Here is a 15,772-nt window from a genome sequence, read left to right as displayed (position 1 = left end):
TATGTTTGCACTCATAGGTCTAACAGGAAAACAGGAGAGACCTAATGGAGAACCAGGGGGAGCGGAGGAGGGAGAGAGAGTTGGGGAGAGAGAGGGATGCAAAACTTGAGGGACTATTGAATGCTGAAAATGAACTGAGAGTTGAAGGGGAAGCGGGAGGGGGGAAAAGCAGTGGTGGTGATGGTGGAGGGCACTTATGGGGAAGAGCACTGGGTGTTGTATGGAAAACAATTTGACAATAAAATATTATGGAAAAAAAGAAGAAAAAATAAAGTAATATATATTTTAAAAAATAAAACTAGGAGCTGATTCTTTGAAAGAATTACTAAATTTGAAAATCTCTAGCCAGATTTATCAAACACAAAAGAGGGGCATCTGAGTGGCTCAGTTGGTTGAGCATGTGACTTCAGCTCAGGTCATGATCTTGCAGTCAGTGAGTCTGTGCTGACAGCTTGAAGCCTGGAGCCTGCTTCAGATTCTGTATCTCCCTCTATCTCTGCCCCTCTCCTGCTCATGCTCTGTCCCTCTCTCAAAAATAAATAAAAATATATTTTTTAAAAGCAAAAATGATTGAATAGGTAAAAATCATGAAAGAGGAAAGATCATAATCAATACCACAGAAATACAAGCATTCATAAAAGTTTATTGTGAAAAATTATAAACCTACAAATAGGGCAATATGGAAGAAATTAATAAATCCCTAGAAACTAAAAAACTACCAGAACTGAAATAGAAAGAAATAGAAAATTTGAATAGACCCATAATCAGCAAAGAAATTGAATCAGTAATCAAAACTCTCCCAAAAAACAAAAGTCCAGGACCAGATGATTTTTCAGGGGAATTCTACCAGACATTTAAAGAAGAATTAATGCCTACTTTTCTCATACTGTTTCAAAAAATAGAAATTTAAGAAAATGTCAAAACTCCTTCTACAAGGCCAGCATTACCTTGATTCCAAAACCAGACAAAGACTTCACTAAACAGGAGAATTACGGACAAATATTTATGATGAACCTGGATGGATAAATTCTCAACAAGATACTAGCAAATTGAACTCAACAGCACATGAAAAGAATTGTTTAACACAATCAAGTGTGGATCTATTTCTGGGCTGCAAGAGTGGTTGAATATTTGCAAATTAATCAACATCATATATCACATTAATAAAAGAAAGAATAATGACCAAATGATCCTCTCATTAGATGTAAAAAATCATTTGAAAAAATACAGCATCCATTCTTGATTTTAAAAAATCTCAAGGAGGTAGAGACAGAGAGAAAATATCTCAACATCACAAAGGCCATATACAAAAGACCCACAGCTAATTTCACCCTGAATGGGGAAAAACTGTGAGCTTTTTCCTCTATGGTCAGAAACAAGACAGGGATGTCCACTCTCACCCCTGTTATTTAATATACTACTGGAGTTCATAGCCTCAGCAATCAGACAACAAAAAGAAATAAAAGACAATAATATCAACAAGGAAGAAGTCAAACTTTCACTATTTGCAGATGACAGAATACTCTATGTAGAAAGCCTAAAAGACCTCATTAAAAACTTGCTAGAACTGATACCTGAATTCAGCAAAGTCAGAAATAATGTTGCATTTCTATACATCAATAATGAAGTAGCAGAAAAAGAAATCAAGGAATCTTTCCCATGTACAACTACACCAAAAACCATACACTTAGGAATAACCCTAACCAAAGAGGTAAAAGATCTGTACTCTTAAAACTATAGAACACTTATGAAAGAAATTGAAGAGGACACAAAGAAATGAAAACACATTCCATGCTCATGGATTAAAAGAACAATGTGAAAATGTTTATACTATTCAAAGCAATCTACACATTTAATGCAATTTCTATCAAAATGCAACCAGCATTTTTCACAGAGCTAAAACAAATAATCCTAAAATTTGTATGGAACAACAAAAGATCCTGAATAACCAAAGAATCCTGAAAAAGAAAACTAAAGCTGGAGCATCACATTTCCAGGCTACATGCTATATTACAAAGCTGTGGTCAAGACAGTATGGTACTGGCACAAAAACAGCACATAGATTAATGGAACAGAACTGAAAATCCAGAAATGGACCCACATCTATATGGCCAATTAATTCTCAACAAAGTAGGATAGAATATCCAATGGAAAAAAGACAGTCTCTTCAACAAATGATATGGGGGAAACTGGACAGCAACATGCAGTATGAAACTGGACCACTTTCTTACACCATATAGTAGAATAAATTTAAAAAGGTGAAAGATCTAAATGTGAGACAAAAAACCACCACACTCCTAGAAGAGAACACAGGCAGGAAGCTCTTTGACCTTGGCCACAGCAACTTCTTAACAGACACATTGCCCCCTAGGCAAGGGAAACAAAAGCAAACATGAACTATTGGGACCTCATCAAGATAATCTTCTGCATAGCAAAGGAAACAATCAACATTACTAAAAGGCAACCTATGGAATGGGAAAAGATATTTGCAAATTACATATTGGATAAAGGGTTAGTATCAAAAACCTATAAAGAACTTGCCAAACTCAACACCCAAAAAAAAAAAAAAATAATAATCCAGTTAAGAAATGGGCAGAATACACGGACAGACATTTTTCCAAAGAAGACACCCAGATGGCTAACAGACTCATGAAAAGATGCTCAATATCACTCATCATCAGGGAAATACGAATCAAAAACATAATGAGATACCAACTCACAATTGTCAAATTGGCTAAAATTAACAACTCAGTCAGGAAACAACAAATGTTAACGAGGTTGCAGAGAAAGGGGAACATCTTACACTGTTGGTGGGAATGCAGCCACTCTGGAAAACAGTATAGAGGCACCTCAAAAAGTTAAAAACAGAACTACTTTACACCAGCAATTGCACTACTAGGTATTTACCCAAAGGATACAAAAGTGCTGATTTGAAGGGGTACATGCACCCCAATGTTTAAAGCAGCCTTATCAACAAGGCCAAACTATGGAGAGAGCCCAAATGTCCATCACCTGATGAATGGATACATAAGATGTGGTATATATATATATACATATATATATATATACACACATGTATATGAAATACATATATGGAATATTAGTCATCAAAAAGAATAAAATCTTGCCATTTGCAATGATGTAGATGGAGCTAGAGTGTATTTTACTAAGTGAAATAAATTAGTCAGAGAAAGCCAAATATCATATAATTTTACTCATATGTGGAATTTAAGAAACAAAACAGATGAACATAGGGGAAAGTGAAAAAAGAGAGAGAGTGAATCAAACCATAAGAGAGCCTCAACATAGAAAGCTGAGGGTTGACAGAAGGAGGTGCATGGAGGATGAGCTAAATGGGAGGTGGGTATTAAGGAGGTCATTTGTTATAATGAGCACTGGGTGTAAGTGATGAATCACTAAATTCTACTCCTGAAACCAATATTACACTATATTTTAACTAACTAGAGTTCAAATAAATTTTGAAAAAATGTTTACATTTAATTTTATATTAAATATTTTCCCAAAGACTGTATTTCTACTTGTATGTGATCACTAACGTCTATATTCCTTTGGTTCATGCTGAATTACTGTTTTGACAGAGATTTTCTTGAATACCAAGAATTTAAGTAAAGAAGCCAAAAAAGAAAAAGGAAAAGAAAGAAAAAAGTACACACTCAAAAAACGCAAACACTTTTCTCAGTCTTTGCAGATTGGCTCTGTTCTGGGGTATTCCATCAACATTTAATTAATCTTCCCCTATAACTAGGGCTACACTTGAGGTGAAAGTTTAGGGTCTTCTCCAATCTTTTCTGGACATGGATCTTGCCCTTACCATATATAGCTTTCTAAATTGCCCCTATGCATGGTTATTTTTTAATATCCTATTTTTCCAAAGAATCTCCCTAATTTTGGCACCTGAGAGGGATTCTATGATACATTGCAACAAGTAGCTTTTGTCCCTGGCAACTGCAATTCGTTAGATCCCCTTACAGTGTTCCAAGCAATACCCATCACTTTCCTTCTTTTCAGAATTAATAGAAAATGAGCAGGTTGCAAGGGGACTGTTCTCAGAGAGTTAAAATATATAAAATCCCAAATTACCTTTTCACATAATATAAAGCAATGTATTTGTAGTATTTCATAGCATTCTTTAGTTTCATTCTCTTCACAAACCTGTATGTTAATAAGTTTTAAATTCTTTGAGACTAAAGAGTTGGTTGCTTTTTGCATATTCAGCGATTTCCATCTTGCCTTACCTAGCTAGATTAGGTTTGAAAGACCTCTGTGTTTTATCACCCACACGAACACATGTATTTTCATGAAACAAGAATTGCAAAAGGTAATGAAGCCTTTGAATAACCTTTAAAAATAGATTTTTCTGGTTGCCCCAGCACATGCATGTCCAGGAAAAGTATGTTGTTTCAGGGGTTCACCTAAGTGCACATCTGAGGATGACACTACTCTTCACACTCACATCAAGCTGATCCTTCTCCTAAGGGCCCACACCACAGGAGGACTAGCCAATAGCCATTCTCCTGGGTCTTTAGTGAGCTACCCCTACAGGTTTCCTACTTGCTGTTGCTCCCTCTCCTGGAAGAGGCTCTACAGGGGAAGTTGTGGCTCAGGAGTGCTCATCTCCAGAACAGCCCTGGGTCCTGTCCTCATCTATGGCCGTTATCTCCTGGCAGCCACCTACTGTCATCTCCCTTACTCCCAACCTATATGAACCATCCTTGCATCCCTGAGGTCTGGCCCTTTGCCCTGATGCAGAGGTCCCCAGATTAGCTCGCTAGACTCTTCCTTTTGTCTTCCTATTGAGGAGGGTAGAAATTTCTGAGCTCTACCCCCACAAGATGGGGACAGAAGGGTTGAGAGAGCTGCACAGAGGCATTATTTTGTCCCCAAGTTTTCTCCAATCCTCAGGCAGCTGCTGGGGCATCCCAAATGACTTTCCAGAGCCCTCAGCACACCTTCCTCATGCTCTCCATCCTACTGTGCCTGGAAGCAGGTCCCAAGGGACAAGAGCTCTTGCCTATGAGGCCCACAGTGGGCATCCTCTGTTTGCCTCCTGATACACTAAAGGTAAAAGAATTTGGAAAAATACTCCCTCCTTCTCCTAGTTGTATAGACTCTTGCCTCACTGTAAATAAAGTCTTACTCTGTAAATAAAAGCTCATTAGCTTTTCATCCCACTCACATACTGGCTGGGACCATCCTAATACCCCAACCAACTGATACATGTGCCCATGAGCCCCTTACACTGCTTTTGACCAGTCTCTTCCTAAATGAGTTTATCTGTTGTTGTATTCTTTCACTCTCAGCCTTTGACATTTCTTACTTATCCTGACTTTAAAGGTTAAAAGTATTAGTATTCAGTTTATTGAACATCTGACCTTACATGCATAAAGCAGGAAGTAACTCAATTTTCTTTCCTGTCACAGCCTCCAAATGAGTTACAGGCATGCCTTGTTTTATTACTTCCTTGTTACGGGGCATTGCAAATATTGCATTCTTTTACAGATTGAAAATTTGTGGCAACCCTGTGAGGAGCAAGTCTACTGGTGCCATTTTTTCCAACAGTGTTTGCTTACTTCGTGTCTTCCACATTATGGTAATTCTTACAATATTTAAAATTTTTTCCTTTTAAAAAATATTTACTTATTTTAAGAGAGAGAGAGCAAGCTGGAGGAGGGGCAGAGAGAGGAGAGAAAATCCCAAGCAGTCTCTATTCTATCAGCAAGGAGCCTAACATGGGGCTAGATCCCATGAACCATGAGATCACAACTTGACCCAAAATCAGGAGTAGGACACCCAGATGCCGTTGCAATATTTCAAATTCTCCTCTATTATATTTGTTATGGTGATTTGTGATTGGCGATTAGAACCTGTAAAAGCTCAGATGATGGTAAGCATTTTTAAAATGTTATTCTCAAGTTACTTAACATACAGTGTAGTTTTGGCTTCAGGAGTTGAATCCAGTGATTCAACACTTACATATAACCAGTGCTCATCCCAACAAGTGACCTCCTCAGTCCCCATCATCCATTTTCTCCACTGTCATCAACCCTTACTTTGTTTACTGTATTTATGAGTCTCTTATGGTCTATCTCTGTTTTTATCTGATTTTTCCTTCCCTTCCCCTTTGATCATCTGTTAAGTTTCTCAAATTCCACATATGAGTAAAATCATGTGATATCTGTCTTTCTCTCACTACACTTAGCATAATACCCTCCAGTTCCATCCACACTGTTGCAAATGGCAATATTTCATTCTTTTTCATTGCTGAATAGTATTCCATTGTGTGTGTGTGTGTGTGTGTGTGTGTGTGTGTGAGTGTGAGTGTGTGTGTGTATACACCACATCTTCGTAATTCATTACTTGGTTGATGGACATTTGGGCTCTTTCCATAATTTGACTACTGTCAATAGCACTGCTATAAACATTGGAGTACATATTCCCCCTTAAAACAGCATTGGTCCTTTTGGATAAATTCCTAGCAGCCCAATTGCTTAGTCATAGGGAAATGCTATTTTTGATTCTTTGAGGAACCTCCACACTGTTTTCAAGAATGGCTGCACCACATTGCATTCCCAATAACAGTGCATGATGGTTCCCATTTCTCCACATCCTCTCCAACATCTGTTGTTTCCTGAGTTGTTAATTTTAGTCACTTTGTTCAGTGTGAGGTGGTATCTCATTGTGGTTCTGATTTGTGTTTCCCTGATGATGAGTGATGTTGAGCATCTTCTCATGTATCTGTTTGCCATCTGGAGGTCTTCTTTGGAAAAGTCTCTATTCATGTCTTCTTCCCACTTCCTCACTGGATTATTTGTTTTTAGGATGTTGAGTTTGGTAAGTTTTTATAGATTTTTGATACTAATCATTTTTCTGATATGTCAGTTGCAAATATCTTCTCCAATTCCATCAGTTTTGTTTTAGTTTTGTTGATTGTTTCCTTCACTATGTAGAAGCTTTTTATCTTGATGAGGTCTCAATAATTCATTTTTGCTTTTATTTTTCTTGCCTTTAGAGACATGTCAAGTAAGAAGTTGCTGCAACTGAGGTCAAAGAGGTTGATGCCTCTTTCTTCTGCAGGATTTTGATGGTTTGCTGTCTCACAGTTATGTCTCTTATCCATTTTCAATTTACTTTTGTGTATGGTGTAAGAAAGTAATCTAGTTTCAATCTTAAGCATGTTGCTGTGCTGGTTCAATATTCAAAAATCCACCATTGTGATACATCACCTTAACAAAAGAAAAGATAAAAACCATATGATCCTGTCGATAGATTCAGAAAAAGCATTTGACAAAATACAGCAGCCAATCTTAATAAAGAACCTCAAGAATGTCGAGATAGAAGGAAATTACTTAAACATCATAAAAACCATTTATGAAAAGCCCACAGCTAATATCTTCCTCAATGGGGAAAAACTGAGAGCTTTCCTCCTGAAATTGGGAATATGACAAGGATGTCTACTCAAACCACTGTTGTTTAACATAGTGCTAGAAGTCCTAGAATCAACAATCAGACAACAACAGGAAATAAAAGCCATCAGCATTGGCAAAAATGAAGTCAAACTTTCAGTTTTCACGGATGACATGATACTCTTCATGGAAATCTGACCAACTCCACCAGAAGCCTACTAGAACTGATCCGTGAATTCAGCAAAGTCGCAGGGTACAACATCAATGTACAGAAATCAGTTGCATTTTTATACACTAATAATGAAGCAACAGAAAGAGAAGTCAAGAAACTGATTCCATTCATAATTGCACAAGAAACCATTTTTATTCCTAGGAATAAAAAACCTAGGAATAAACCTAACCAATGATGTAATGTATGGATATTTTGAATCACTATATTTTACACCTGAAACTAATATAACACTGTATGTTATCCATACTGGAATTTTTTAAAAAATGAATTATCTTTAAAATTTTTTAAAGATGTGATTTATATATACAGTGGAATGCTACTTGGTAATGAGAGAGAAGGAAATCTTGCCATTTCCAGCAATGTGGATGGTACTGGAAGCTATTATGCTGAGTGAAATAAGTTAGCCCAGAGAAAGATAAATATTTTATGTTTTCACTCATATATGGGCCTTGAGAAACTTAACAGAAGACCATGGGGAAAGGAAAGGTAAAAACTAGTTACAAACAGAGAGGGAGGAAGGCAAACCATAGAGATTCTTAAATACAGAGCAAAAATTGAGGTTTGATAGGGGCAGGAGAGAGGATAAAATAAGTGATGGGCATTGAGGAGGGCACTTGTTGGGATGAGCACTGTGTGTTGTATGTAAGCAATAAATCATGGGAATCTACCGCCCAAAACCAAGAGCACGTTGTATACACTGTATGTTAGCTAATTTGACAATAAATTATATTTTTTAAATGAAAGAAAGAAAGAAGAAAGAAAGAAAGAAAGAAAGAAAGAAAGAAAGAAAGAAAGAGAAGAGGGAAGGAAGGAAGGAAGAAAAAGAAAGAAAGAACGAGAGAAAGAACAAACGAACGAACGAAAGAAAGAAAAAAGAAAGAAAGAAATCAGTTTGTCTGTGATAAGTATGGCTACTCTGGCTTTACTTTGACACCCAGTATCATGATAGCTGGTTTTCCATCCCCTCACTTTCAATCTACAGGTGTCCTTAGGTCTCAAATGAGTTTATTGTAGTCAGAATATAGATGGATCTTCTTTTAAAAATCCATTCTATGTCTTCTGATTGGGGAATTTAGTCCATTTACATTCCAAGTAATGATTGAAAGATATGGATTTAATGCCATTGTATTATCTGCAGGTTTCATGTTTGTGGTGGTGTCTCTGGTCCTCTGTAGTCTTTGCTGCTACTTTCCATTCAGAGTCCTCCTTAGGATTTTCTGCAGTGCTGGTTTAGTGGTCATGAACTCCTTTATTTTTTGGGGGGGCAGGGGGGAGGCATCTGGGAAAGCCTTTATCTCTCCTTATATTCTGGAAAGCCTTGCTGGATAAAGGATTCTTGGTGGAATTTTTTTCCTATTCAGCACATCAAATATTTCCTGCCACTCCCTTCTGGCCTGCCAAGTTTCAGTGGACAGGTCTGCTACTAACCTTACATATCTATCCTTTTAGGTTAAGTACCTTTTGTACTTAACCTTTTGTAACTTCTGCTTTCAGAATTATCTTTTAAGTCTTCGCATTTGGCAAGTTTCACTATGATATGTCATGGTGTTGACCTGTGTTTCTTAGTTTGAAGGGAGTTCTCTGTGCCTCTTAGACGTGGATGCCTGTTTTCTTCCCCAGATTAGGGAAGTTCTCAGCTATACTTTGTTCAAATAAACCTTCTGCCCCTTTTTCTCACTCTTCTTCTTCTGGGACTCCTACGATATGGATATTTTTTAGTTTCTTGGAATTATTTAATTCTCCTAGTCTCCCCTCATGTTCTAGGAATTTCCCTTTTCTACTTTCTCAGCTTCTTTTTTTCTGTAATTTTATCTTCTATTTAATCTATTCTCTCCTCTGCTTCTTCCATCTTCACTGTCACTGTATTGTTTATTTTGCATCTCAGTTATAGCATTTTTTAATTTATCCTGATTAGTTCTTAGGTCTTTGATATCTGCAGCAAAGTTTTCTCTGGTGTCTTGTGTGCTTTTTTAAAGCCCAGCTAGTAGTCTTATGACTGTTATTCTAAACTGTTGTTAGATATATTGTTTACCTCTGTTTTGAACAATTCTCTGGCTGTCGTTTCTTCTTGAATTTTCTTTTGAGGAGAGTTCTTCTGTTTCATAATTTTGTCTAGTTTTCTGTCTTTTACATGTTTTAATAGCTTGTTATATGTCCTGTACTTGCAAGTACTATTAGATTAAATAGGGGTCATACACTGTCCAGAGCCTGGCACTTCAGGAAGTGTTTTTTGGTGTGCTGCATACACTCTATTGTTGCATTTTGGCTGCTATATCCCACTGGTCAGTCCTCTGAAAAGTTCCTCTTTGCTTGTGGTGGTAGACTGTTTGGACCTTCGGCCAGATGTGCTTCAATTTGTTCATTGAAGTAGCCCTGGAAAAAAAAAAGAAAAAAAAAAGGGCGGGGGCGGAGGGAGGCTGATCCCAAGCAAAGAGAAAAATGAAAGGGGAGAAAAGAAGACTAAACAGAGAGTATAAGGCTTAATCCAGAGAGAGAGAGAGAGAGAGAGAGAGAGAGAGAAATAAAAAGGGGATATAGAAAGGTGTAAAAAGAGTAAAAATGCCTGATTAAACAAAAAAAAAGTTTACACACACACACACACACACACACACACACACACACACACATTTATATGAATTGACCAAAAACAAATAAAATCTATGGGCCTGATTCCAAAAGGGAAAAAGAAGAGGGTAGAGAGAAGAGAAGACCAAACAGACAATCCATCAGACAGAGAGACAAACAGACAAAAACAAAGAATAGTTATCTCTTGGTGCCTTGGCCCAGTGGCTGTGCTGGTTTGGAGGAGAGGCTGGCTGTGTTGGCTCAGTCTTGCTCCAAAAAGCAGTTGTCAGGCACCCAGGGTGAAGTTTGGTGTAAGCATGTCCGCTTTCACTGGGGGGGGGGGGGGGGGGGGGGGGGGGGGGGGGGGGGGGGGGGGGGGGGGGGCGCTGCTGTGCTGCTTCCCTGAAGTCCCACCGTGCTGCTGTCTGGGAGAAGAATGGTAACACTCCAATCTCTCCTCCCCCGAACAGTGTCTCAAACCATGCTTGTTCAGGCAGGAAATCACTGAAGTGTAGGTAGTCAGCATGCCCTGCTCCACAGTTCTACTGTGCCTGCTAGGCATTCAGCTAGGATTCAAAACCCCATGTCTTAAAGGGCCCTGCACTGTGGGGACTCTGTTCTGGTATAGGGCCCCTCAGCTCTGCTAATAAAAGGACTTTGGCTGCCGCCTGCAGGATCTTTTGTCCTTGGGAAGGCAATAAAGCCTCTTCCCACAGTACTGGAGGAAAGGAAAGTACTAGAAATAGTATTCTCTCCCAGTGAGCCCCTGAGCCAGCTCCTTCTTTCGCCAGGCATGCACACATGACTGGCTCCAGTCCAGAGAAAGTCAGGCACTTCCATACCTCCAAGTTTCAGGTCCTAAGGCTGTCTGCAAAATAGAAACTGTAACTCTCCATATTTCTCATTCCTCGGTCTGTAGTCTGGAGAGGTTTTCCTCTAATGCTAAGTAGATACTGGAGCCTTCTCTCTTTCTCTCCCTTTGGTTTTTCAACAGAATGGGTTCCCTCCCCACCATTTTATCTCCCTCAATTCATATACACACACCTCAATCCTGCCAAGCTATCTCCCTCCACCTGCAGAGACCCTTCTGCCACTCTGCAGATTGATTTCCTGGGTGTTGCAAGTGATCTGACCTCAGATCAGATCAGCTGTGTTTGAGGGAAATCCCGATTCCCCTACTTCTCAGCCATTTTGGACGGTTAGAATTTTTAAACAATAAAGTATTTGTTAATTAAGATATATACATTGGCTTTTAGACATAATACATTGCACACTTTAATAGACTACAGTATAGTGTAGACATAACTTTTATATTCACTGTGATACAAAACGGTCATTTGACTTGCTTTATTGAAATATTTGTATTGTTGTGGTGATCTAGAACCTAACCAGAAAAATCTCTGAGGTATCTTGTATATAGATTTGTTCTTTCACTCTGACTTAGGTGGAGTCCATAGCTCTCTCCTATCTCCAGGTGTAAATCTACATATGTCAATTGAGGATGTGAGAAAGCCAGCCTCACACCCAGCCTTAGCCAACCTGAGGCAGTGGGTGGTGGTGGAGGGGGCCCTTCTCCTTTGCCTACTCTTAACTGCCTGCACAGTTGGGGTAGTGGAGTGTGGCTAGGAGTCATGGCCAACCTATTCTCTTTTCTCCTCTCTCTCTCTCTCTCTCTCTCTCTCTCTGGGGCTTCTCAAGTAAGGACCTGTCCCACCCCTACGATTCCAAGTGTGGAAGACAAACAGGCAATGGCCTTCTCCAGCCCTTTACAGAAGAAAGATGGCCCTCACAGCTGCCCACCCACCCCAGGCCAGTGGGAAGCCCTCCCATAAGCTAAGTTGCCCTGTGTGCATGCCTTGATAAGTGGACCCAGCCCCACCATGCCTGCAGCCCTATACTGGCTCAGGTGGGCCAGGCACCAACAACGCACCTGAGTTCCAGCTCAGCTCCAGAGAGGCACACACATGGGCAGGTACATTTCCCCATCTACACACACCTACTGTGCCAATGTCCTCTATCCACAGGAACACAGCAGAGGGGCAGTTGAGCCAAAGATGCTGATGACAGACAACACCCAGGCATCAAAGCAGATTTCATGCAAAGCCAGGACCTGAGAAGGCAGTCCCACCACCTGGCCAGCAGAGCTGTCACAGGGGATAACTATGGCCAGCCACCTTTGGCTCGCAGGAGCCCTAGTCTCCAGAGAAGAGAATATCCTGAGTAACAGGTGGTCAGATTTAGCAAATAAAAATAGAGTGCTTGGGTAAATTTGGTGTCAGGTAAACTACAAATAATATTTTAGTATTAAGTACTTCCCCCAAATATTCATTATTATATGAAATTCACATTTGCAACCTGCATTCTATCTGGTGGCCTTCAGAGCATAAGATGCAGATATGACCTTGGGTCTGCTGATGGTGTGCTGGCAGACATGAAGTGGCAGAGACTTATGACCAGCTTCTACTCCTGAGTGATGAGACCTCTGAAAGGATAAGAGGCAAGTGGCCCATGGGGCTTCTAAGTTAGCTGGCACCCACTGGCAGTCCAGCCGGGAGGGGTTGGACCACCACCCTACCACCCACATGGTGAAGTCTGAGTTTGCAGACTGCACTATTATTGTGACAAGAGATAGCTGATGTACCAGGTCAATACAGCTTCCAGAGAAGATCTCCAGCCCCAGCTTCTCCACAGAGTCTGCCATATGGCAATCCTACATGGCAATTCTTCCAAGGGTGCTCTTAAGTATTCATGCATTTCAGACCTAAAATTTTATTAAAGACTGCATTGAGTTATTTTTGGTATGTATTAATTTTTTAAGCAATAAAGAAGGAATGAGGAAGGGAAAGAGGGGAAGGAAGATTTAAAAATAAATTACAGGCAGGTAAAGGAGCTAAATCTAGGGAGCAAAGTTTAAAACTTTTAGAAAACAGGATAAGTTTTTTATGAAATCAGAGAAAAAATGAAGTTCTTAAAAATATTAACCCTCCAAAATAGCATAAAACCATGAAAGATTTACAGATCTAAACATATTAAATACTTTACTTTTTAAAAAACCATAAATAAAAACAGATAATCATCTGGCTTGGAGATGATTGGTCCAACAACACAGGATCAAAGAGGATTAATGTGAAGATTTTTTTAAGCCCTCATCACAGAGAGAAAAATAGAAACAACTCTTAGAAAAATGAGCAAAATATACGAGGTGGCACATTATAAAAAGCAAACCCAATTGTCTGATAAACATATAGGAAGAAGGTCTGCTTTCCTGCTCAACAAGGAAATGCAAATGAGGACAGCCATGACATAGCACATCACATGTATCACATCTTCTCATGTTAAAGTCCTCTGGCACCAAATACTGGAAAAGCGGGAGGATTAGTTTATACAATTATGAATCTGGTATCATCTAGTAAATCCCAAGGTGCACATACTTTAAGAGCCAACTTTCCTTCTCAAGTGGAGAGATACTGTAGAGAATCCCCCCGTTTATACCCTAGAAAACCTATCCGAGAAAACGTGCTGTAGGCAGTTTTTCACAGCAAAATACTAAGGGGTGGAGGAGACACTGAATAACTACCTACAGGATAAAATATGTAAATTGTAGCATATTCATATACTGACATTTTATGTGAATAATCTAAATGAACTAACAAGAATGATAGGGTCCACATTAACAAATCTCAAAAGCATGTTGAATAAAAAAGAGCAACTCAAAGTTTCACCATTCACAAAACAAAAGCATATACTATTTAGTGATATATAAACACACAATAAAAGTATGAACCTGTGCATTGGTGAAATCAACAGTAAATTGGGATAGGTCTTATTCTAGACAAGAGGGGACAGGATCATGGGAAGCAGCAGGGTTAAAACCACACTTGTATGTATTTCTGTGATGCTTTGCCTTTTTCAACATTAGACCACTGCTACTACATGCATGGGTCATGGTTCTGGCTGAGCAACTGCTCCAAGCAGGATTTATTGCCTGTGGGGACCAGGATACTCATATCTGCAGGGTAAGCAATATGTCCCTACATAGGTATGAATAGACACTTATAGCACACTTTTATATCTATTTATTGTTTTACTTTGGCTAATATTTAAGGGTTTACTATCAATAGAACTCCCCTGTGACCCAGCAACAGCACTGCTAGGGATTTACCCAAGGGATACAGAAGTGCTGATGCATAGGGGCACATGTACCCCAACGTTCATAGCAGCAATGTCAACAATAGCCAAATCATGGAAAGAGCCTAAATGTCCATCACCCGATGAATGGATCAAGAAGATGTGGTATATATATAGAATGGAGTATTACATGGCAATGAGAAAGAATGAAATATGGCCATTTGTAGCAACATGGATGGACCTCGAGGGTGTCATGCTAAGCGAAATAAGTCAGGTGGAGAAGGACAGATACCATATGTTTGCACTCATAGGTCTAGCAGGAGAAACCTAATAGGACCATGGGAAGAGGAAGGGGGAAAGAGAGCTGGAGAGAGTGAGGGACACAAATCATGAGAGACTATTGAATACTGAAAATGAACTGTGGACTGAAGGGGAAGGGAGGGGTCATGGTGGGGGGCACTTGTGGGGAGAAGCACTGGGTGTTATATGGGATCCAATTTGAAAATAAACTATTTAAAAGAGTTACTTTTTATGTAAATCAAGATTTTTCTGACATGAAAAACAATATTCAATTGATTCAGTTGACATATTTATAGGAATAAAGCATGTTTTAAGGTACATATATATAAGCATATAAGTATACAGTATATGCTTTTTAAAATCATGGAATACTTTTAATGCCATAAAATAAATAATAAATGCCACATTCATGCTATTTTTATAATCTTTCGAAGTTATGTTAGCCACATTTTAGAAAGAGCATTCATTTGAAACAGGCCAGAGAAATGATCTAACGCTAGAAAGATTCTTGCATTCCTTGTATAACATTTGAAATTTTTCCCACAAAGAATAGGGGAACTATACTCATAAAATACAATATTTGTGAATTCTACATTTATAAGACAAAACTATTATAAACTCACCTCTGCTCTGTAGGGAATGAACCAAAATCCTGGTCCACAGAAGCCAAGCAGCTCTGCCCAGCTGCCCTGCTGGGGTAGGTGATTGTGGGGTCCGCCCTGTTGACTCCTTGCTGTAGCCTGCAGTTGCTGGTGGCAAGTCCCACCAGCCCTGGCCTTCCCAGGCCAGCACGCATAGGAGCAGATGCCTGATGTAGCTCCATCTCCAGCACACCAGAGGTCAGCCCATCATCTTTGTTCTCTAGATGCATGTTCCGTTGTCACTCTTCTCACTAGGTCAGCCAGAAAGAAACCACTGCTGATGAAAAGCAAACTCGGAATATTGTTTGCACATTGGGGTGTTCAAATAGAATGCATGCAGTCTCTCTCTACCCTTGTTATTTTTTGGCCTCTTATAATAAGGCCTTTCCAATGTTCCAGCATTCTAACATCACGTGGGAAAGAGGGTATGCTCATCTCCAAGGATGAACACTGGAACACATTTCACACCAGCCATGACCTAA

General features: G+C 39.3%; 1 protein-coding gene across 1 annotated transcript in view; it reads right to left on the bottom strand.

The window, feature by feature from the left end:
* Positions 1-15,522, bottom strand: part of OCA2 (OCA2 melanosomal transmembrane protein) — a 406,012-nt gene extending 390,490 nt beyond the window's left edge. Inside the window, exon 1 of the mRNA XM_029951989.1 lies at positions 15,273-15,522. Within this exon, the coding sequence (XP_029807849.1) occupies positions 15,273-15,520 (248 nt within the window). The 5' untranslated portion in view covers positions 15,521-15,522. The remainder of the gene's footprint in view (positions 1-15,272) is intronic.
* Positions 15,523-15,772: the final 250 nt, after the last annotated feature.

Source organism: Suricata suricatta, chromosome 9 (genome assembly GCF_006229205.1).
Source record: "Suricata suricatta isolate VVHF042 chromosome 9, meerkat_22Aug2017_6uvM2_HiC, whole genome shotgun sequence".
Classification (NCBI taxonomy): domain Eukaryota; kingdom Metazoa; phylum Chordata; class Mammalia; order Carnivora; family Herpestidae; genus Suricata; species Suricata suricatta.
The sequence above is the reverse complement of the archived record's forward strand: the minus strand, read 5'-3'. Positions and strand labels throughout refer to the sequence as shown.